Source organism: Podarcis pityusensis (assembly GCF_964106645.2).
Source record: "Podarcis pityusensis genome assembly, chromosome: 1".
NCBI classification, from domain to species: domain Eukaryota; kingdom Metazoa; phylum Chordata; class Lepidosauria; order Squamata; family Lacertidae; genus Podarcis; species Podarcis pityusensis.
In genome coordinates, this window is record NC_138028.1 from 94,026,770 (window position 1) to 94,050,794 (window position 24,025).

Here is a 24,025-nt window from a genome sequence, read left to right on the forward strand (position 1 = left end):
ACCACTTATACACTTGGCAGAAACACACTTCTTACAGATGCATACAAGATGTCTCTGAGGCATTGTGGGGGGGCGGGTGGAGAGTAACCCTTCCCCTATGCGTATGCACTCTTTGTACAAGAGGCTGAGCATATGAAGAACTAAACACCATTATCCTCCTGGCTGGATGTATAAATGTAACAAGAGTGATTGTTTCCCATCCCTGCAGGCAACAGTACTCTGCCACCTATGACCTCAGATGACCAACTTAAGTGTTATCCTATTACTGTGCTTAAATTGAAACTCGCTTCTTACAGGTTGCATCCTGTAAAGTATTTCTACTGGTGCAACAGGACTGATGTTTCCTCTCTTCTACCCATGCCCCCCAAAATCTGCTCCAGAGAGTCCCACAACATTGGCCTTGGCAGGTCTCCAAGGAAGTGAGCCTAAGTATATACAAGAGCCAATTCCCCCATTCCGGCATGCCCCAGTATTTCCATTTCTATTGCCCTGAAGCTCGATCATCACTGTAGTGCAGGGGGCGGCACGGTTTACCTTGCCTGGGCCAGTTTACTCCCGCAGAGATCGCTCCGTGGGCCGGATCGCGTCTGCACAGACACGATTTCTGGCACCGCGGAAGCGAGTCCCCGCTCCATGCTGTGCCGGTTTAGTGCAGCGCATGGGGACTCGCCGAGTGGACGGCTCAGTTTGGGGGGGGGGGCTCATGGGCCATTTAAACGACCCGTGGGCCGCTTGTGGCCCATGGGCCGCAGGTTGCCGACCCCTGCTGTAGTGGAACTTCTGTAGGGAGAACAGAATAAGAAGAGGCCCTACAGGTGGAAATAGGATGGAGAAACTGCGGGTGCTGGTCTCCCTGAAGTACCAAAACCCCACTAAGAGAATACAGATGGAGCCAAACAGTGGAAACAGCAGTGGCCCTGACTGAATGCACACTGTCCAAATGTGGCAACAGAAGTAACTTTTGAGGGACAGTGTTGTGTAGGTCGGCGTGGTTGCTCGAGAGCGAACAGGCAAGACCCCCACTGGTCTTTTCAAAGCTTTATTATCGGTGCAAAAACATTCACAGTGCAGAACGTCTCAATTCCATGTCTTGCTCAGTCACTAGCAGAATCTGGGAGTGGGCGGTCCTTAAACTTTCCCCAGCAGAGTAGTCTTTTGACCCCCATCCTACGTCTACCCTCTCTGCGCGTAAACCGACTGCGCAGAGAAGGCGTGGGCAAAGAGGGACCTGCCTCCCCCCCGCTTGGCTCAGGCCCGGTGCTGTGCCTCTCCCTTGCATCCTCCCAGCCCTGCATCCCTTCCCCACTGGAGGCGTGGCTTCCCTCCTCCACGGAGGAAGTGCTGCTTCTCACAATCTTTGGAGGCTCCCTGTAACCCAACTGCCCTTCCACCTCTCGCCTCTGAGCTGATGGCAGTTCCCTGACAGACAGCATATAAGACATTGCAATGAAAACATCAGGCCATTTTCCAAATGTATAAAGTCAGGTTGCGTATACAGCATGATACCCACAACCCAAGGCACATTTTAAGGGGGCAGGGAAGTCCGTTACACCAAAGTGACTTCAATAGCTACCAGGATTCCACTTCAGATCACAGCGACTGCAGGCCCAGGCCCACATTAATCATGTGCATTTAAGTCGCATAGGGTTCAGCAGCCCTAGTGTTACAGAAGAGTCGCCACAAAAGGAGGATGTTTATGCCATAATTATGCAAAAGCTCTATTCTTTAGAATTTTTATTTTTTATATAAAGGATAAAACATGATAAGCATTATCATTCTAATTCATGAGAGGATATTATAAATAAAACAATTGCACTTAAGCATGTATTACACTGCAACTTAATATTACCGTATTTTTCACTCTATAGGACGCACTTTTTCCCCTCCAAAAATGAAGGGGAAATGTGTGTGCGTCCTATGGAGCCAATGCAGGCTTTCACTGAAGCCTGGAGAGCGAGAGGGGTCGGTGCGCACCGACCCCTCTCACTCTCCAGGCTTCAGGAAGCTATCCGCAAGCCTTCGGAGCGCTCCGAAGGCTTGCGGACAGCAACCTGCAGCCTGAAGCCCGGCGAGTGCTGCGCCAATTCCCGCTGTGCTCGCCGGCCTTCAGGCAGCCATCCGCAAGCCTTCCCACTGTGCTTGGAAGTTCCCGCTGCACTCGGAAGGCTTACGGATAGCTGCCTGTTCTGGGGGCTGGGGTCAGGGGAAGCTCGGGCTTCCCCCGTCTCTAGCCCTGCAAGCTCCGGGAGCGGTGGCGAGGTTGCGTGCAATCTTGCCGCCGCTTCTGGACCTGGGGGGGGGGTAATTTTTCCCCCTTTATTTCCCCCCCTAAAACTATGGTCCGGTACGCCCTATGGAGAGAAAAATAAGGTAATTGAAATATTAATATTAACTAATCTTAAAAGAGTTGGACCATTAAAATCAATAGACTTAAGCCCATTGATTTCAGTGGGTCTATTATGACTAATTTTAGTTATCAACCATTTCTTTTTGCTTGGACTGCATACTACTGATGCCATTTTTATTGCAAAGGGGGGGGGGGAGAAAAAAATACAACTTCCTGGCACCATTGCCTCAAATGGTCAATTAAGTGTTATTATATAGGTAATTACAAACTTATTTAACAGCAAGGTTCACAATAAGACATGTGAACATTTGAGTTACACAGAACTCCTCTTCAGGCTAGAATTAAAACGGAGATTTTGGGCAGAGGCTTGGCGTCGCACCCTTGATATTGTTTATGATTTAGTACAGGAACTGAGGAAGCTATGATTTAATACAGGAACTAAGGAAGTAATCTGTTGACCAGTCTGCCTTGTACAAAAAAACACCTGAGGTTAAGGATTCTAGGCTGCAAATATACAAAGCTAGTTTTAAAGTAAGCAGGACCAAAGAAAAGTGACAACTCACCTCTTTATAGCACCAAGCACACTCGGGATGAACAAGCAAACATTCTTCACAGGAGGTAGCACTGCCACTTGTGCAAATATTGAGACCTTTAAGAGAGCAAACCAGAGAAATTGACCAAAAAAAAACCCCATGAGAAATAACAGGGTGCTTGTTACTATTCACACCAGAATAAATACGGCAGATCAGAAACAAAACTAAGGCTGAGTAGACATGGACAGGGTTGCAGTCAGCAGACGCACTGAAATCAATGGCCATGACTAATTTAACTACAAAGATTTCAGTGAGTGTACTCTAAGTATGACTTTATTAGAGACAACCCTTTAGGAATATCTTTCTCTTGATGTGTGATGACTTTGCTCCCCCCCCCCAAAAAGCCTGCATTTGTTGCTTTATAAAAATGAGGTAATTGCTTGTTTTCTACTAAGAAAAGGTTAAATAAACAGCCCTTGCCTAGCAAGTTATCAAAAACTCCCATATTTAGCTAAAAACATGCTAGGTTAGGCTGTTTTTAGTGCTAGGAATTAATGTTTCTATAGGCAGTCAGTCAGCATTTGAACGACTTAACATTTTCAATGCTTGGAGCTAAGACTTGCCACTCTGGGCGCCTTTGGGAAGAAGGATGGGATATAAACTTAATAAATAAAATAAGGGTTATTTTAAAATGAGGGTTATTTTAAAAGCCACACTGTGCACTTTGAGATAGTCTGATCACCAAAGTATTCCACTGTACTGAAGCCTCAAAGTTTTGGGGTGGGTTTTTTTCAGCCCAAACAACCATACAGTGGTACCTCGGGTTAAGTACTTAATTCGTTCCGGAGGTCCGTTCTTAACCTGAAACTGTTCTTAACTTGAAGCACCACTTTAGCTATTGGGGCCTCCCGCTGCTGCTGCGCCGCCAGAGCACGATTTCTGTTCTCATCCTGAAGCAAAGTTCTTAACTCGAGGTGCTATTTCTGGGTTAGCGGAGTCTGTAACCTGAAGTGTATGTAACCCAAGGAACCACTGTATTACCTTCCTATGTGTTTGGACAAGAATCCTCTGACAAAGTGATATTCCTATCTAATAATAATAATAATAATAATAATAATAATAATAATATCTTTATTGTCATTGCCCCCTTTGGGAACAACGAAATTACTTGACTGCTCCATAAAAACACTAATTAATCAATACAGTATAATACAGCAAGGGAGATTAGATGACTTTCAAAGTCCGGGCTTCCCATTCAGGGCCGAGATCGCTCTGGAGAAGAAGCTGTTCTTAAGACGGCTCGTTCTTGTCTTCATCGTCCTGTATCTCCGTCCCGACGGCAAGAGCTCGAAGAGACAGTGACCAGGATGCGATGGATCTTTTACTACCACCAGTACCCAGAATTTTTATAGCAGGGCTCCTTTAAACAGCAACATGAGAGACGAAAAGTCAACAGTCGTAACTTTCCCATTCATGGCATGAAGATGGGATGGTAAGGGAAAGTGTTTATTTCTGCTAGTTGCACAGATGTTAAGAGACAGGCACAGGAGCCCTGACAGAATAAAAAGATGCATTTTACACTGTAAGCAACAGGCCAGTATTTGAGAGAAGAAAAATCCTAGGCACCTTTCTAGCAAATATTTCAAATTCCTAAGCACCAGCACAAACTTTCTAGGCACATGGCAACCAGATGCTTTGAATTTTCCCCACCCTGCTTGCAGTGTGGTAAAAACATTGGTGAGTTAGCACGCTGAAAGTGCTGTGTAAATTACAGTGTTTTTCTGTGGCTGCGCATACTCAATGGAATTTTAGAAATCTAACTGTGGGCAAAAGTTTGTCTGGAAAAATTATGGAACTCTATTTAAATAAAATATGTCTAGGTTATTCAATGGAATACGAGAACTTGTGGAGGTCAATTGACTTGCTTTTAAAAAGAGGAATCACAGGCATCCCTCATTTTAAGACTATTTAAGATCTGAATGGATTCTGGTTGAACTGAGTAAACTGCACTGATCTGAACTTGACCTTTTAATAACATGGCATTTAATTATGTGTCTGAACGCACATGCAGGTTACATAACTATCTCATTTCATCGCTGTGACCTATTTATTCCTTTAAAGTATTAATATAAGAATTTCCACCAGATATCCATGTTATGCAGGGCAGTTTGTTTATCCTGGACAATAGCCAATAAAACACAAAAGTCAGTGTGTATATGCGCAGAAATAATACACACACCCCATAATCAGACAAGCCACATACATACACACAGAGACAAAAAGAGAATAATAGAATTGTAGCATTGGCAGGGACCATGAGGATCATCTAGTCCAACTCTCTGCAACGTAGGGATCTTTTTGCCCAATTCGAGTCTCAAACCCACGACCCTGAGATTAAGGGTCTCATAATCTACCAACTGAGGGGGTGGAGCGTTATTTAGTATCTCAGTCTATCAGTCTCACAAGGAGCATTGCTTTTACAGAAACCAAGACAACAGCTGATAGCAGAGACTTCTCTCCATGAATTTGGAGCACTTTCTGAATTACTGGCCAAGGGTATAAAAACCTCCTTTCTGCATTTGTGGCTCCTCATAAGACAAAAGAACAACTTCCTCCACCAATGTCTACCTACATCTAAGCTGAGTATGCCAATTCTATGATGATCTCATCATGGATGTGTTTCAACACACTTGGCAGAACTGCGCTCCCAGCACAGATGTGCCATGGCAAGGAAGGAAAGGATCTTGCTGATATCACCTCTGTTCCCTGCTCTCCAAAACACAAAGGGAACAGGACTGCATCCCATAACAGCATCTTTAAACAGTGAGATTAACAGGGAGGTTTTTAATGTTTGGTGCTTTATTATGCTTTTAATTCTGTTGGGAGCCGCCCAGAGTGGCTGAGGAAACCCAGCCAGATGGGCAGGGTATCAATAATAAATTATTATAATATTATTATGTCTCATTTCAAAAATGCTGCCATTTACTCGATTGATAATTACGCTAGGTTTTAGACTGCTGGTCTATTAAAGTTCTCATGTGGTGTTCACTGTTTTATACATCTTTGATACATATCTTTCTTGATGAATCTCATTTCTAAACTGCAGAGTCCTGACATGCAGCCAATTAAACAACTGCACTTAAAAATTCAAGGTGATTTATAGCCAGCAATTAAACTGAAGTGGCTGAAAGCTCAGTACTTCGATTCTGGTTAAGGACCACATTGCTATGGTAGTTCTTTGGTAATTAATTGGCTACCAGATTGAGCTGCAAGGTTTCATCTCTATAATAATCTGCAGGCTATGTTCAACACCAAGGCAAAGTACAAAGCAAAACAAATCAAATCAAACAGATATTGCCTGCAGGCTTACACTCTTATAAGAAGATCCTGCTGGATCAGGCCAATGGCTCATCTAGTTCAGCATCCTGTTCTCAGAGGGGCCAACCAGATGTCCATAGAAAAGGTAAAGGTAAAGGGACCCCTGACCATTAGGTCCAGTCGAGGCCGACACTGGGGTTGTGGCGCTCATCTTGCTTTATTGGCCGAGGAGCCGGCGTACAGCTTCCGGGTCATGTGGCCAGCATGACTAAGCCGCTTCTGGCGAACCAGAGCAGCGCACGGAAACGCCATTTACCTTCCCACCGGAGCGGTACCTATTTATCTACTTGCACTTTGACGTGCTTTCGAACTGCTAGATTGGCAGGAGCTGGAACCGAGCAACGGGAGCTCGAACCGCCAACCTTATGATTGGCAAGTCCTAGACACTGTGGTTTAACCCACAGCGCCACCTGCGTCCCGTTCATAGGAAACCAGTGAGCAAAACAGGACCACAAGAGCACTCTCCTGTTTCCAACCACTGATATTCAGAAGCATGAATTGCTGCCTCCAACTGTTGACGCAGAGCATAGTAGCCACCGATAGCCCTCTCCTCCTTGAATTTGTCTTAAAAATTGCACATGTGAAAGCGAAGGGAAGAGAAATATTTTGTTATGATATGATAGTATTTATAGACAAGGCAAAGCTATCAATAATACTGATGTGTCAATTTTTCTGTGCCCAGATATTAATAGGGTCAATATCTAATTAAATGAACACAGCCGATGACATTGAATTGACACCGAAATCTAAAAAGAGCCTGACGCAAGGCTAGATTCTAAAACAATTGTGATTTCTTTTTTTTCCACACTGAGGGATCAATTCAATGACAATATGTACACAGTCCTACCAAGTCAACAAAAGCACTGGTCAGTTCCCCCCACGACTTCTCGTTGCAAGCAATCGTAGCTTCAAAAGAGAAAGAACTGAACTACATGGCAAACACAGAATGAACATATTCCAATTCTGTAGTGGAAGATTTCAAGCTTCCCTTCGTAACAGCTTCCTTGGTAGATTTCTTGCAATGTGTGCGGATATGTGAAAACTTAAAAACTTGGGCGGTGGCTGCATACATCATTCCAACTCAAGAACTGAGAATTCCCCAAACAAAGTCCAGAAGTGACACCCTATTCTTTTCACTATATGAAACTTAATGCTTCAGAAGGAGGCAGGTGCCCCAGATTCAGTTTTCCAAAGATCTGAATTTAATCAGACACAGAGCTCAATTCAGGCTTTGGGGCCTAGCAAAAAAAAACCTGTGGCATTTTCAGTCAGGGGATAAAGAGAAGCGCTAGTGTTCTGGTGCTCCCCAAATAAGGCATCCATCCCTTGTCAAAACACTGGGCTGGGTTTCCCTATGTTGTCCAGTTGACTTGGTGGTTCTGTCACAGAAACCCTATACACAACGCTTCTCAGGCTCTTCAAACACCATGTTCATGGAACAAACATGCAAATGATGTTCTAAAGAACACAACTGAAATGTCAGGTTTGCAGCAGCATTCCTGTTTACGCTATGCCTTGAATAGACCACGCTGTGATAAGCAATATGAACTAGCATCTTCCTTGATTTATTACTGAACTAGTGGAAATTCTTGTCCTGGATTCACACGCTCTACTACAGCAATATCTGGAAGGTTCTTGACTGGCCATATAATGAATACAAACATCGAGAAGCCCTATATTGTTTTATAGTCATTTGCCACAGGCGGCTTGGCAGTACATAAAATAATCTTGTTAATGTGGCTTGTTAAACTGTAAACAACACAGAAGGAAATAAATGAATAGAGAACTAAAAGCCACTCCGTTGCACTCCTCCTTTTAAAAAGCCCAGAATAATATTAGGGGGAGGGGAACTATGAAGAGAACATGGTGTGCTATGCAGATGCATTTTCTAAAGTGGTGCTATTTTAAAGTGCATTTCAGAAGCAGCATAAGAGCATCCCTACTGTTTAAATGGCAGTTCCCTGGAATGAGCGAATTCTTTTACACAGAGCTGATAACTCAACATCAGCAGCAGAGGGAAGGGCTGTTAGTCATGCTTCCAGCCCCACAACCCCACACATACATTAAGTAAAATAGAAACATTGCCTCCCAACCCCAACCCCATCCACCATGGCCCCCTCCACCTCTTCTCCCCCCCCCTTTTCTTCCTAATGTAACCCTAATGTCTCAACAAATGAAACTGACCTGCAGAAAATGCAACTTGAAAAAAGAGACATTGCGCATACCTTTGTAAACAATTTTTTTAAAAATAATAATAATAAACCTTATGCTATATTCTCTCCCTAGAATATGGCTGTTTGGCTTGAGGGCGTAAACCACCATGTGAGGTTAAATACTCAGAAAGATGGGATAAAAATCTATGACCTAATCTAAATCCAGTCCAGGCTCTTCATATGATCATTGTGCACAGTTATTTACAACAGGAACAGGCAGTGAATACATATTCCAGGACCGGGGCTACCATCCTACAAATATTTACTTGGGAGTAAGTCTCACTGAACTTAAAGGAGCTTGTATCTGAGTAAACATGAACATTATCAAGCTATAAGCCTTTACTCAAAATAACATTGTCCACACACATGTTCAAATATTTAACCACCATCATTAGCTTGTTCCATTGTAAACAAGAGCTGGAACTAGTAAGATCCAGTATATGGGTTGCATCTAGCTAAGTCATACTAAAGAGTAGAACAACTGGAATCAGTGGACTTCAAATATTTCAGTGGATCTACACCGAGAATGACTTACTTGAATTTAGCCCCAGGCCTCCAGGTAGACAAGTGATGTATTATTCAATATCTGCCAAATCAGCTTCCATGCACAAGCAAAGCAGTTTACAGTAGTCAATGGCTCCATATATACACAAAGTTTAGCCAATTTATAAATTTATTTGGTTGGGGGGGAGCACTCTCTGAAACCTGACAGTACAGGAATCAATGGACTATAGCATCAGTGACCATCAGGCATATTTGCAGGCTAAGAACTGAGGAGGAGGAGTTTGGATTTGATATCCCACCTTTCACTCCCTTTAAGGAGTCTCAAAGCAGCTAACATTCTCCTTCCCCTTCCTCCCCTACAACAAACACTCTGTGAGGTGAGTGAGGCTGAGAGACTTCAAAGAAGTGTGACTAATCCAAGGTCACCCAGCAGCTGCATGTGGAGGAGCGGAGACGCGAACCCGGTTCACCAGATTACGAGTCCACCGCTCTTAACCACTACACCACGCTGGCTCTCACACCACACTGGCTTCTGAGGAGTGTATCCTACAGGATTCCCTCCTTAATTAAAAAAAAAAATGCTAGATTTTTTTTTGAGGCATTATGTCTCTGAATACCAGTTGCTGAGAACTATAAGTGGGCAGAGTGCTGTTTCACAAGCAGAACCTGAATTTGCTCCCCGTGGGTATTCGGTTGGGTACTGTGAGAGATAAATTCTGGACTAGATGGACCTCTTCCTTGACTCAACAGGCTCTTTTTCATATATATACACCTTTCCATATATAAGCCACCCTTTCCATAATCTACTGAGGGGGGGAAACATTGAATGACTATCTCAGAACAACAACAACAACAACAACAACAACAACAACACCTATATTGATTGCAGAGGGTAAGTGCAATAAAAGCAAGCCTTGACACTGCTCTACTATTGTTGTCCTGCACGCCCGCCACAGAGTTCTTTTCATGCGGCAAATATACCGTAAATAATAATTGTTTTTCCAGCCTTTGGCTACATATGCTTTGTGAGCCACAAATTTGCTACTATGAAATGTAGGCCAGCCTAGGCTCAACAGAGCGAATATAAGAACGAGAAAGAGAGAGGGGAGGGGGATTCCATTCCACTTATGAAATTCGTCCAGTCCATAGGTCTGGGTCATTGAGACCGAGTCCTCCAACAGTCCAACAAATGGGATCCTCTCGTAACTAAGGAGACCCCACCTGGCTGAGATAATAGTTAAAAGGTACTGGTACTGAAAGGCTGTAATCTACCTTGCCCTCCTCTAATCAAAACACTTTATTCTGCACCCCAAGTGTTGAAGTCTAAACCACCATTTTAGAGAATCATCCAGGAATGTAGCTGCAGGAAGAAATCAAAAGGGCAACCAGAGAATACACTATAAATATGCATGTTGGTAGCCGAAGAATTGATGCTTTTGAATTATGGTGCTGGAGGAGACTCTTGAGAATCCCATGGACTGCAAGAAGATCAAACCTATCCATTCTAAAGGAAATCAGCCCTGAGTGCTCACTGGAAGGACAGATCCTGAAGCTGAGGCTCCAATACTTTGGCCACCTCGTGAGAAGAGAAAACTCCCTGGAAAAGACCCTGATGTTGGGAAAGATGGAGGGCACAAGGAGAAGGGGACGGCAGAGGACGAGATGGTTGGACAGTGTTCTCGAAGCTACCAGCATGAGTTTGACCAAACTGCGGGAGGCAGTGAAGACAGAAGTGCCTGGCGTGCTCTGGTCCATGGAGTCACGAAGAGTCGGACACGACTAAACGACTAAACAACAACAACAACAGCTTTGTAAACGTGGGTTGTTGGAACAATTGCAATATGACTGGCAAGACATTTGATGGCAGAGCCACAGCCGGCCTTGTATGATCTACAGAGAGAAGTGTGTCAATGCAGGTCTTATCCAAGCACCTCTTCACTGCCATTTCTAAGGCTTGGAAATGGGGGATAGATGACCCTCGATCTAAATCGACTGCATGCTATTCTCAACTGCCCCAAGATAAAAGAAAATGGTTTCAAGAGGATATTATTTCCTTGACCGCCTAATATATACAGGCAAAGTTCCAATTCCTTTAAAAAGGATGATAAAAATGTGATGATATTTAAAGATTTCCTGTACACAGACATCCCAAGGATAAACTTGAGGTGTGTGGGGTGTGGGGTGGAGGAAACCACAGTTTGTTTATTTTCAGTCAAAGTTATTTTGAGAAGGGCAAGATTTATTTCATTGCTGTTAAGGTCACAACAACAGACTTTGTGAACACAAGGTATCTGTATTACCCACAATTAAACCTCAGGTACACTAGTATCTACCACGGGTGGAAGCTATAACGAAATATAGTAAAGGTCCAGCATTTGTTAGACAAAGGACAAAGGAATGACAGTAACTGACCAATTTATCTGGTGGAAACTCACTCAGCTCTTAAAAAACAAGCTTGTTTTACACACAATTATCAAGGATGTTCTGATCCCATCTACCTCAACATCTGTCTATAAGACTAGCATTGTGGAATGCAAGTCCTACCACACCCAATACTTGGTCAGGCTGATTTGGGCTGATGGCAGGCTGGTGAGCCAGAAATTTGCCATCAGTACTACAAACTGTAGCCAACCAAATTATTCAGAGTGGTACACAAGAAAAGTTTTATGGCCCATCCCCTGTTGTGAGTCCCCAGTATCTGGTAGTCAAGAGATTTACTGTCTTTCAGAATGACTTTGCCTTCAGACTTTGCCCTCCCCACACCTAATACAGTGGTACCTCGGGTTAAGAACTTAATTCGTTCTGGAGGTCTGTTCTTAACCTGAAACTGTTCTTAACCTGAAGCACCACTTTAGCTAATGGGGCCTCCTGCTGCTGCCACGCCACCACAGCACAATTTCTGTTCTCATCCTGAAGCAAAGTTCTTAACCCGAGGTATATTATTTCAGGGTTAGCGGCGTCAGTAACCTGAAGCGTATGTAACCTGAAGCGTATGTAACCCGAGGTACCACTGTATACTTATCCATGTATCTATTTTTAAATAAATAAAAAGATATTGAAATATCCTAAGCCAATGGTTTGCTTACTTTAAAAACACAGAAAACAAAGCAAGCAAGCAAAAAACAGCAACGCTCACAAACATGTGGAAAGTCGATTTCAGTTTCTATTTGTATCTTACAAAAGACCAATTGATCTGGAAGTAGCCACTGACAAATACACTGTCAGGTGGAAAAGCACAAAAAAATTTATCTAGGCTTTTAGGGAGCTTCCTAAAATGTTATTATAGAATAAAATACACTAGATATCAACAAGCTGCGGCACTCATTTAACAAAGAACAATGGTGCAGAGAAGTGACAACTGGAGCCAACAGTAAGGTGTGCAATGCTTTGACTCAAACTACTTGAATTCCCCCCTCCCCTGCCAAATGGCAAAGTAAAAACAGGAGTCTCAAACAACTCCAGCACCAGATTCTACATATTTTTTTAAGGGAGAAATTTGGCAGGGATTTGCCACTTCTCAATATTCTTAAACCTCATAACAAAAGCCAAATAGAGGTTTTACAAATATTGCAATTAGAACAGTAAAGGAAGCAGGGGGAAGTACACACATTCCACAAGACATTTAGAAAGGCCCATAATTTATAGGTGCTTATTTGCTAACCCTAAAAACATCTGAGCCAAGAAAGAGGAGACATGCCAGTTTGTAAACAGAAATAATACATATAGTGGGCAAAACTGAGAGACAGTCAATGGGATACAGACTCCAAGGATACAGACTCTATAGAATAAACTTCCAAGCATTTTGAAATCCTAAAAGATCAGTTCAGAATGTTTCCCATTGGCCATTATTTGCATGGTCACTATGAGAGGCTACTACTGGCGAGTTTTTCTATGGACATCTTTCATATTCCCCCAGCTCTCTCTTTCTTCACCACTATCTCCTGGGGATGCCTGGCAAAGAGGAAAGCATAAGGGAGAGTTGAAGATCCCTTATCTGAAGGAGCAGACCTCTATGAGGCCCTGATAAAGACTTGGTAATGACACTAGCATACAAGAGAATATGTTTTTATTCTACCAAAAAATAAATTAAAAACCCTGTCATATTTCAGTACAGTTCATTTACAAACCAGTTCAACAACAATAGTCCCAACACAGCTCTTTGACAGACATCTGCCAAGAGAACAGGCACTGACATATCTAAAGTTGTCCTGAAGTCATCCCTTATTCTGTTGGTCTGTGTATGAGAAGAGGTGAGGGGAGAACATATGTATGTTTGATCTGAGAAAGGTTATGCATGAAGATATAGCCTATGTGTACAGTGGTACCTCAGGTTACAGACGCTTCAGGTTATGCAATTTCGGGTTGTGCACCGCGCTGAACCCGGAAGTATCAGAACGGGTTACTTCTGGGTTTTGGCACTCGCGCATAAGCACTAAATCGTGCTATGCGCATAAGCGCCGAATCGCAACACACGTGTGTGCAGACACTGCGCTGCGGGTTGCGAATGTGCCTCCCGCACAGATCATGTTCGCAACCCAAGGTTCTACTGTATGTGTAATCGCAAAGGAAGAGGGATATGCATTTGGGCTGAGAGAGTGGGAAGATGTATGTATGTTTGGGGTGTGTGTGTGAAGGGAATAAATATGCCTGTGTGCGGTTTGTGAGAGGGACATATGTATGTTGGGGGTGTGTGAGGGAGGGATACAATTTTGACAGGGGTGCAAAGTAAGTATTAAAAACTCATGCATTATATCTACTTGTTTTTGAAGTGCTAAACGGTGTACACCTATTTTTCAAGATGAGAGATGAAACATCAGATCTCAGCTTGCTCAGTAGCTGATCTGGGACAGCAGACCAGAGAGAGGGTGGCATCTCTGCAACTTCACTGGCCGTGCACTAGAACACATTCAGCCATTCAATACTCACAAGCCAGAGGCATGTGATATTGGGACAGCAGCAGCCTAGGGGATCTTTTCTGCACAACATCTGGGCAAGAGCAGTCAATCTGAGCAGGAATAATCTGCTATTTATGCAGCAGTATTAAAGGCGTACAACCATTTCTAAGTGAAGCATGCAGTGGGAGGTAGCATACAACAAGCATAATTCCAGGGCATAATTCCAACCCTGGCTTGCTTGAGAAACCAACATCCAAACACTGTTGATACACACATTTTGTGGGCCAGCTACAGAGTGCTGCCCAACTCCTGTCAAGCCACTGACATATTACAAGTCTCTGCTTCTCTGGTCATTCAGAAAACACTTCCCCCTATACATTTTTTAAAACACAATTTCAGTAAAGTAACATAGGAAGTGAACATGTTTATATGAAGCCAGCTCCTATTTTTTAATAAAAGACCTTATGTGACAGCCAGCTCTAGCACGATAAACACTTCTACAGCTTGGCTCTGATGGAAAAACCCACCACAGAAGCCTCTCTTGTGCGGCAAGATAAACATGACCCATCTTTGGTGGCTGCTTTTCCCAAGTGGTCTTTCTTTGTAAAGGATGCATTATAGTGTGCATGAAAACAAGATGTTTTCTGTGAGGGAAGTCTTCATGCATAGCCTATGATTATACACAGTATATATACTATATATGTAAAGTTTTCCTTTTGCAAATTCACTCCAGGGGCCTACGCATGCCTCATTGTGAAAACTTGGCACCTGCATTCTTAATGCAGCACTACCAACCATCTTTGGCTTCTGTTTCTCCTGCCTTTACTTTTGGCAAGTGGTTGCCCAAGATACTTGGCAAACCTGATGCTTAGTCACTCACTAGTTTCCACTCCCAAATGCCTCTCCAAAACAACAAACATCAGCTCTACTGAACAAACAAGCATAGGATAGGCTGCAATTAAGTCTGATTCAACTACATCATTACACCTTTTACATTTTGTACTAGAACCTTCAAGAACCTACGATGACTTATTGATAACTACTTTTCTCTATTGTATAGAGCAGGGGTCAGATGGCGAGCCTATCGCACACCAGAAATTGTCAAACCACAGCTCCCATAATGCCAAACCATTGGCTAAGCAAGCTGGGCTAATGGGAGCAGGAGGGCCACAGGATCCCCACCAATGGTCCAGAATGATTATCCACAACTTCCTTCCCCCCCCCCCCACCACATGCTTTCTGTTTTGTTTTAATATTTATGCAAAGTCTTTATATGTGCTGTTTTCACACCCTAGGAATCTTGTCCAGAAGGGTAGTGTGGGTAATTCAAATCATCAACAATGTGGAATAAGTCACAGGATTATTTTAAAAATATATTAAAAAGAGTAGCCCCACCGACTTAACTTTCTTCCTCAATCACTTTTGGAGTTCGTGCACACCTCTCTTAAATATTCAACAACTAATTCCATTAGTTTGTCTCCCACTCGGTATGCCAAGCTTTAAAACCCTGTTGCTGGGGGATGGGGACTAAGACGCAGCTTCACATATTCCCTTATACCCAAACACCTTCCGAAGCAGTTTTATTTTCAAAATACCATTCCTCTCTATTATAATTCTGGTTTTGAAGCCATCCACTAACCTCTAACAGTGTTGAAGAGGGAGAAGATGTATACGCAGGCGGCGGCGGCGGCGGGGTAAGGCAGGAGCCCCCTCCGCCGGGACATGACGACCGCAGCTGGAGAAGGGGGAAAATAAAAAGGCTCCTCGAAAGTCTTTTGTGCAGCTGCGCCGGGAGAAGGGGAGAGAGCGGCGGCGCTCCTTCAGCAAAGGCCACCGCTAGAGAGGCTGCAGGCACCGGTCGGCTCGGCCAAGGGAAGAGGCGCGATCCTGGGCATTCCTGCCTCGTCCGGAGCACCCAATGCAAAAGATAAAGGGGTGCGCGCGCGCGTGTGTAAAGAACGAGAGAAATGGGGGAGAGAAGACACTGCCTCCTTCCTTACACCTCCACAGCAGGCTCCATCTCGCGCAATGCTCGCCTTGTTGCGCCCGCGCCGCCGCCGCCGCCGCGCACTTCTCCCGGGACTCGAAAAGTTGCGCGACTCCTCATCCGCCGAGTTCTCCCAGGCCCTGCCTTAGCAGCCTCTTCAACATCTCCGCCTGATTTTGCATCTGAATTTCTGACTAGTGGTTTGTGCTCCCCTCTCTCTCTCTCCGCGTCTCCTTTCCCCCCCTTCCTTTACTGGAACTCTCTCTTTTTACTCTCTTTCCAAGACTCAGCAACTTACTTCCTACAGGATCTGAATGGCAAATCTCCGCCCAGCCTGCCCAATAGGCACCCGGGGATTTTTAACTCTCTGTAGCCCGATCAGGATGCACCTCCCCGCCTCCGATCACAGCATTAAGTTCGTAATCTAAACTAAAGGCGCTTTTTTTAATAAAATAAGCTAAATGGATCTATGGATTCCAGGTCAAAAGTAAGCGAGTGCATAATAAACTTGTTCTAGATTCAGGTAGGTAGCGGTCTGACGCAGTCGAAATTAATAAATTGTCCAGTAGCACCTTAGAGACCACCTAAGCTTATACCCAGAACAAACTGTGTTGGTCTTTAAGGTACTACTGGACAATTATTATTTTTAATTTAAACTTGTTCTAGATTGCCGCAACCTTAAATGGCAATCCTATACGCATACTTATTACTTGAATAAAATTGCGACTCGGGCTGTATACACACCATACATGTTAAGCACGTGTCTCTCTCCCCGCCCCCCTCAAGAATCCTGCAAACTCAGTTACAATTCCCAGCACACTTAAACTACAGCTCCCAGGATCCGGTGCCTGTGTGTGCTTTAATTACATTTGGTCGGTACGCAGCTCCAGTACTGAACTTAATTGCCCTCCAGTTACAGGGTAATCATGGATGTAGCCAAGGGAGGGGCTACATGGATGGGGCTACATGGATGTAGACAGGGAGGGGCAGCTGCCCCCCCATCAATAAATACCAAAAAATAATAATATAGCAAACAGATTCTACCCCCCACCCCACTCAACAAAAGGCCTGCCCACCCTAACAAAAATCCTGGCTATGCCCGTGATAAAAATGTATGCTGCATTACTTTTCAGTTATCTCAAAATGTGGTAAGCCAGACTTGCTGCTTTTGAAGGCACTCCTACCCATTTTGCTGAGTGAACCCTGGACTTCTACCCAAAGTGCTGCCCTGAGGGCACCATTAACAAGGCCCTGCCATGCCCAGTGACTTGGAAAAACCCTCACTGAACTCACTGAAACTTTCTTCTGATAAAACTTCTACAAGGCTATTGAACTGTAAGGTACTGATTTGTGGTGTGCAATTCTAAGGTAATGCCCTGGAGTAAAGGTAACGTGTATTATCTTCCAAGTACACTTTCCTACTAATACCCTGGGTGTATCTTTTTAAGTAAACTATCTGCCAGGGTTAGGTAAACCCAGTATCAGCCTGTCTCTGTCCACTATTTTTAGGATCAGACTGTTAAGTACTTACATCAAAGGCAAGGCTACTCACTTTGTAGGCCTGGAACGCTTTGTAGGCCCTTGATAAACAAGCTAACACATTACTGCATAAGTAAATGAAAGTAAAACAAGCTGAAGGGTGGATCCTTTAACTCCAACCCATAATAACTGGAGTCATTATTTAACTCTATAATTACCAATTACTGCACAGATCTTCTCCCAGTCCCCTAGAGAGAAATGGGTGTGCAGTTTCAAAAATAGCTCAGCTCCTCAGCAGACACAACATCTCCCGAGTGTCCCTGATCAGTCAGTGCATACCTGTACACATTGGATAAATGACTTCATGCTCGCATGACAAGTAGTTAAAGCTTATTGCCTACTCTTCCTGGCTGTGAACTGCTCTGGTCTGGTCTGGTCATGATTGGTACTAAATTGGAAAGCATGCAAAGAATAAGAGGGGGGAAAGAAATTTTGTGACGTACTGCAACTATGAAATATAAGTAAAATTGGCCCCTACTAGAGATTATGCGAACTTAAAATGAAAGATCAGTTAGAGTGCAGGTATTCTATTAATCACCACTGCTCTTCTTCTAGAAAAAGAGGTGCCAGAACTCACCATGAATGCCTCCCTTGTTCTCTTATAATGGCAATGGCGCCCACCTGAGAGGTTCCAGAACTGAGTTTGGGTGAGTTCCAGCTTTAAAAAAGCCCTGCTCTTCACATATCCCTGAGTTGCCCTTGCTTATGGTGTGATATATGCTCTATCAGCAATAGCCAACAAGGTCTAGATGTTGTGAACTCCAGCTCCCATCATTCCTGCTGATTGGCCATGCCAGCTGGGGCTGATGAGAGTTGTAATCTGAAACATCTGGAGAGCTCCCAGCTCATCAACTGTCAGGCAGACATTGGTTTTTAGGGTGCCACGAGTCTCTTTGTTGTGGTAAATTGTGTGTGTGTGTTTTAGGGGAGATGGGGGTGGTGTCGATTTTACAAACAACTGTCCTATAATTTTGACTCTGCTAGACTTATTGCTGTGAGCCTTGCAATCCTTACATTGGGGGGGGGGGCATATAGGAAGATATATGCTGATGTATCTAGTCCAGTAACAGTTAATTCTGTTGGGACAAGCCCAATAGCTATTTCCGCTGATAACACAAAAGATGACTTGCTGTGTGTGTTTACTTGGAAGTAAGCCCTATTGTGTTCAATAGGACCTACCCCCTAGTTAAGTGTGCCTAGGACTGCAGCTGCAGAATAACTCATTTTATTGGTTAATCTCTAGTTTGCTGATAAGTGCAAAATCTAAAAGCTATTTGCTTACTAACTAAAAACAGCAGCTAATTGCTGATTGCCCCATGCTATTTAAATCACAAACAGGAAACATGTCATAATTCCTTATGTAATAACCAAGTGTTTTGCCCTTTCTCCTTTTCTTGCTACTCTTCTGCCTGTTTTACCAAGTACCTACATTTTTTTACATTGTATTTATTGATGGATTTATTTCAGATGGTTCAGTCGGGTGGGAAGGAAGAAGGGAACGAGGCAGCAGGTGCAGAGCCTGTTCCAGTCAGACTGACTTCTTTCCACACCCAGCTCCAGGGCCAACTTATAGCAACAGTCTTGTGGAAAGGAACATCCACTGCCAGCTCCTGCTCATGGAAAAGGGACATAGTTCAGGAGCAGAGCATCTGCTTCACATTCAGAACGTCCCAGTTCAGTTCCCCAGCATCTCCAGGTAAGGCTGAGGAAGCCTGCTGCCTGAAACTGTGGAGAGCCGCTGTCAGTTAGTATAGACCAGGGTTTCCCAAACTTGGATCTCCAGCTGTTTTTGTACTACAATTCCCATTGTCCATGACCACTGGTCCTGCTAGCTATGGATGATGGGAATTGTAGTCCAAAAACAGATGGAGACCCAAGTTTGGGAAACCTTGGTGTAGACAGCACTGGGCTAGATGGACCATTTGTATGACGCAGTATAAAGAGTGGCTTCTTACCTCCAGCGCAGCTGGTTGTGTTGTGTTGTTTTGTTTGTAGCCTGGTCATGTGCTACTTGGTCTATCTCATGTATTTTATAAGTGTCGTTGGTGGCTTTGATTCAAAAGGCAGGATGTGAATCTACTGAATAAATAAATAAATGAAATAGCCTAGCAAATATTCTTAGGTTCACTTACAATTTAAAAGTAATCTCCCTACCCCATCCTTTTCTAGTCTTCCTTAAGCATTGGGATACATATTTTACATTGTGAAACATTTTGGACAAGAATTATAGGGGAAAGATAATAATAAAATGCACGAGCCCCTCCCCTCCTGGTCTGTGCCCCTCTTACCCGCCCAGGTTTAGTCATATCATGTCCCAGCCGCTGTCTAAAAACAGTAGCTGGCAGAAAAGTAGCTGTTCCTCTGCCCTTCCTGTAATTTGAGCACCAGGCTCTTCTCTTAGGCTAAGCAAGCTAGGAAGCTGCCAAAGGATGAATTAATATGATGCTGATGGACACACACCTCACTGAAGTGTGGTAAGTGTCATGCAGATCTCAGCATCTCTCCCACTGACCTAGTTCACGAACCAGTTTTATGAGTTGCTGGTCTTTAACGTAGAATGCCAAAATGCAATGGAAATCATTCTGTGCTGCATGATGATATATGGAGGGTGGAGGGTTTTTGGTGTTTGTTAAAACAAGCTTGTGGCTTTAAGCCAATTCTTTAACTTAACATGGATAGCTCTTCAACAGCAGTTTAATCATCTTGCTTGTCAGGAAAGACAAACATGAATACTCCCAGTGCTTGCATCGTTGGCTCAGTTAGCCGATCTCTCACTTCCATCATACATATATTGCTTTCTCCCTCTGTGTTAAGACCAACGTGGCTGCAAATGAAGCATATGAAAAATGGAAGAGTTTCAGTTCAACAATGTGTAAATTGCCTCAAAAAAAAATCACAGAAAACAATATGCTTGGAGGAAGAGGGCTGTTGCAAGTTTTTAATTAGGCATTTGGGAGAAATTATTTGAAAAAGAGATTAAGGCTTTGATCCTATCCACACCTAGCTGGCAATAAGTCCCATTGAACTAAAGGGGATTACTTCTGAGTAGGCATATATAGCATTGCACGGCATAGCACTTTTGTATGGCTTCATATGTGTGTGTTTTTTTTAAGGATCACAGGTATTTGAGAAAGAGACATTCTTTGGAATTAGAAAAAAGTAGTAAGCATATTCTCAGAAACCATATGAAAAAACAGAAACTGTTGGGGAAATGTCAGGCCTATGACCTCCAAAATCAACACCACCCCCATCTCCCCTAAAACACACACACAATTTACCACTTGACAACGAGGTGGCAAATTTCCACTGTGCTTTTTTGTTCTGTCCTATGTACCACAGGTCCATGGGCCTTGCTTCTATTTTTTGCTGCTATAGCCAAATTAAAAATACTTGTATCGGGAGGGCCAGCTGCCCAGTGGCGTAGCGTGGGGGGTGCAGGGGGGCCGGCCGCACCGGGCGCAACATCTGGGGGGGGGGGCGCTCGCACTCGCAGCTCTCTGCCCCTACTTGGCTCACTCACTCTCACTGCAGTGCTGGCTGTGCGAATCCGATCCGAGCCGCTGGGTCGCCGCCCACTGTGGAGGGGGTGGGTACCAGGCGTGCGGTGCAGAGAGAGAGCGAGGGACTATCTGGGGGAGGGACAGTGCAGCGGCCGCCCAGCGCAGCGCTGAGCGCGGGAGAGAACCACACCAGACCAGACCAGGCAGCAGCAAGAAGAAGCTGGCAGCGGCGGCAGGTTAGGGGTTAGGGGTCGCAAATTACTTGCCTTGCCCAGGGTTAGGGGGCGCAAATTACTTGCCTTGCCCCGGGTGCTGACAACCCACGCTACGCCGCTGCAGCTGCCAGGTCCCTATTGATGGCTAAGGAGATGGTATGTTCTTATGGGCAACATTCTGTGTGGCCTGAGCTGAGATTCCCTAGAGATCTTCAAATAAATCCTTCCTAATTGCCCACAGTGATGGAGGCCAACCAGCATGCATGTTGTTGTTACTCTGGAGGATTCAGCAGGAAGCTGGGAGCAGCTGCCAGAGAAGCATTGTGAGAACTTCTCGCATTCCTGCACATGCCAGCACTTAAAATGAGCCATTTGTCTTTACAAACAGGATAGCTGTTGGGAAGGAGAACAGAAAGCTGATCTTGGGCAGATGCATTAAAACTGGATGGTTCCACTGGGATGCTGTGGAAATGTGGCACGGCTGTGGTTTTGTAGGCAGGTTCCAGCGAAAGTGATGTACAAGGCAGGGCTTGAAACACAGGGCTTTTGGGGCAGATGCCTTTAATATATCAGGAACAGTATAATAGTAACTTATGTGCAGAACCAGCGGAAAATATATTGTTGCGGAACCTAGTAGTTTAAAATGATCAGCATTATCTACAAACAAGTCTGTGCATTTTTCTATATAATTCTATATATTTTTAACAGCACATATAAGCAAAATCACATAAAGCCAGAACAACCCCCAGAATGGGCCCACATGGCCATCCCTGCCTGTCCAGTGTCGGTGCTGAGAGGGCCTTGCCTTGCGCTATGCAAGGTTTTTAAGCCCCCCATCCTTCTCACTGGGCTCTGGGAAGGTTGCATGAGGGCTCTTGCAAGATTTCAGAAGGCCCTTCCAGGGGTTTTTCCCTGTAAGATGCAAGTCACCTGTATAGTCTAGAAAACTGGTGTATTTGAGGAGATAGTCTGCTTTTTGGTTATGAATATAAGGCTGACTGTAAAGGTAAAGGAACCCCTGACCATTAGGTCCAGTCGTGACCGACTCTGGGATTGTGGCACTCATCTCACTTTATTGGCCGAGGGAGCCGGCGTACAGCTTCTGGGTCATGTGGCCAACATGACTAAGCCGCTTCTGGCAAACAGAGAAGTGCACGGAAACGCCGTTTACCTTCCCGCCAGAGCGGGACCTATTTATCTACTTGCACTTTGACGTGCTTTCAAACTGCTAGGTTCCCTGCAGGAGCAGGGACCAAACAATGGGAGCTCACCCCATCGCAGGGATTCAAACCGCTGACCTTCTGGCAAGTCCTAGGCTCTGTGATTTAACCCACAGCGTCACCCTCATCCCTTAAGGCTGACTGTATTTTGTGGTAAAAAGAAAGGCAACTTTGCACTAAGAAATGCAGTTATGAACTCAAAACAAATGATTCAAAAATAGGCTTCATTTACATGTAGTTATTGCAGTATTTGGATTTTAATGTAATTTGGATTTCATTTTAATTTCTTTTACAAGGGCATGAAAGGAGAGGTGAACCATGGTGAGAGTTTGTAGTGGCATCCGATTGTCCCGTTCTTCAGCTTTCCTGATCAAGTATCTCAAGAAAACACTTGCGCTGGCCGGGTCTTTGATTTGGTTTCTGTACTCAAACCATGTCACTGTAAGACTATTTGAATATGAGGAAACAATAGGTGGTATAATCATTCCTGGACCCCACAACCCAGTTTGTGGACTAGCAAAGTCAAAAAAAGGACAACAAAGCCAGCATTTAAATATTTATTTATTTATTGGTTGGCCACACTACAACAGAAGGTCTCCAGGTAGCTTGCAAGGTAAAAAGAAGAACAAGAATAATTCATACTTATAAATAAATAAGATACAGGAAATACTATTAATGCAATACAAATACACGATCAAAAAGTTCACTTTCAAAACAGAGCAGAGGAAGACAACTCAGCAGCCATACTAAAAGTGAACTCATTATGGGCATGATTTCAGGTGTGGTGATTTGGATATATGGGTAGCAAAAGTAAGACTCTTGTAGCCATACCCTCCAACACTTCTCTGATGAAAACAGGTACATTCCATTTCCTATCTGTCAACATTTCTCCGATGAAAATAGGGACGAACTAAGGAAAAGCGGGAAATTCCGGGCTCAAATCAGAAACCAGGATGGCTTCTGTAAATCCCGGACCGTCCCTGGAAAAGAGGGACACTTGGAGGGTCTGTTTTGGGGGCTGTGCATCATAAGAAGCTATGTTTATTCCACGAGAAAATGGTATCCTTGCACCAAAAGTTTCAGGAACACTGGAACTCGTTTGTTAACTAGAGTTATAGTTAATGATAGAGCACCATCTTGTGGCTGTTCATAATTTTTGCAAAGCAATTTCTGCATTTTTGGGATAAGAACAACTTGACATAAAATAACCGTGGTCACTTATTACATGCTTTTATTTAAACACTTATAGCAAGTAAACAACTTTAAACAGTTTCTTAGGGAAAGCATGACTGACACTTGATTACATCTGTGCGTCATAATTAAGAGTCATCAAGTAATCTACAGAGACATGAGCATTTCTATAGCAGGCCAAGAACAAGTTGTCATTCAGGCCCTGTTGGAGCCAGGCTTCTAGGGGCCAGTGATATCTGCCTACAAACCATCAGCAACTGATCGATGCAGATACAAGTACACACACTGTGCTGTGTAGATTCCAGAGTTAACAGCTAACTTTGGGGAACTGGTAATACTACTCTTGGGATCTTTATTGGAGACAGTTCACCCACACACACTGATAGGCTTGGCTTGGTCATGAACACCTTCCCTACTTTGGGGGAGGTTAGCACTGACCAATAAAAAACCACTGTGTAGCGTGTTTACCCTAGAGAGGTAGCAATGACAACACAGGGTATTGC

At 44.0% G+C, this 24,025-nt stretch overlaps 1 protein-coding gene and 1 long non-coding RNA gene across 2 annotated transcripts in view; one reads left to right on the plus strand and one right to left on the minus strand.

Annotated features, from left to right (window-relative positions):
• ITGB5 (integrin subunit beta 5) overlaps positions 1–16,154 on the minus strand; it is a 74,132-nt gene extending 57,978 nt beyond the window's left edge. Inside the window, exons 1-2 of the mRNA XM_081006653.1 lie at positions 15,510–16,154; positions 2,911–2,996 (exon numbers count right to left, since the gene is read on the minus strand). Of these exons, the coding sequence (XP_080862779.1) occupies positions 2,911–2,996; positions 15,510–15,594 (171 nt within the window). The 5' untranslated portion in view covers positions 15,595–16,154. The remainder of the gene's footprint in view (positions 1–2,910; positions 2,997–15,509) is intronic.
• Positions 16,155–17,426: 1,272 nt separating this feature from the next.
• Positions 17,427–24,008, plus strand: LOC308479633. Its single transcript, XR_013987765.1, has 3 exons — positions 17,427–18,043; positions 18,864–19,092; positions 22,628–24,008. It is a non-coding gene; the product is annotated as an uncharacterized lncRNA (long non-coding RNA).
• The last annotated feature ends 17 nt before the right edge of the window (positions 24,009–24,025 follow it).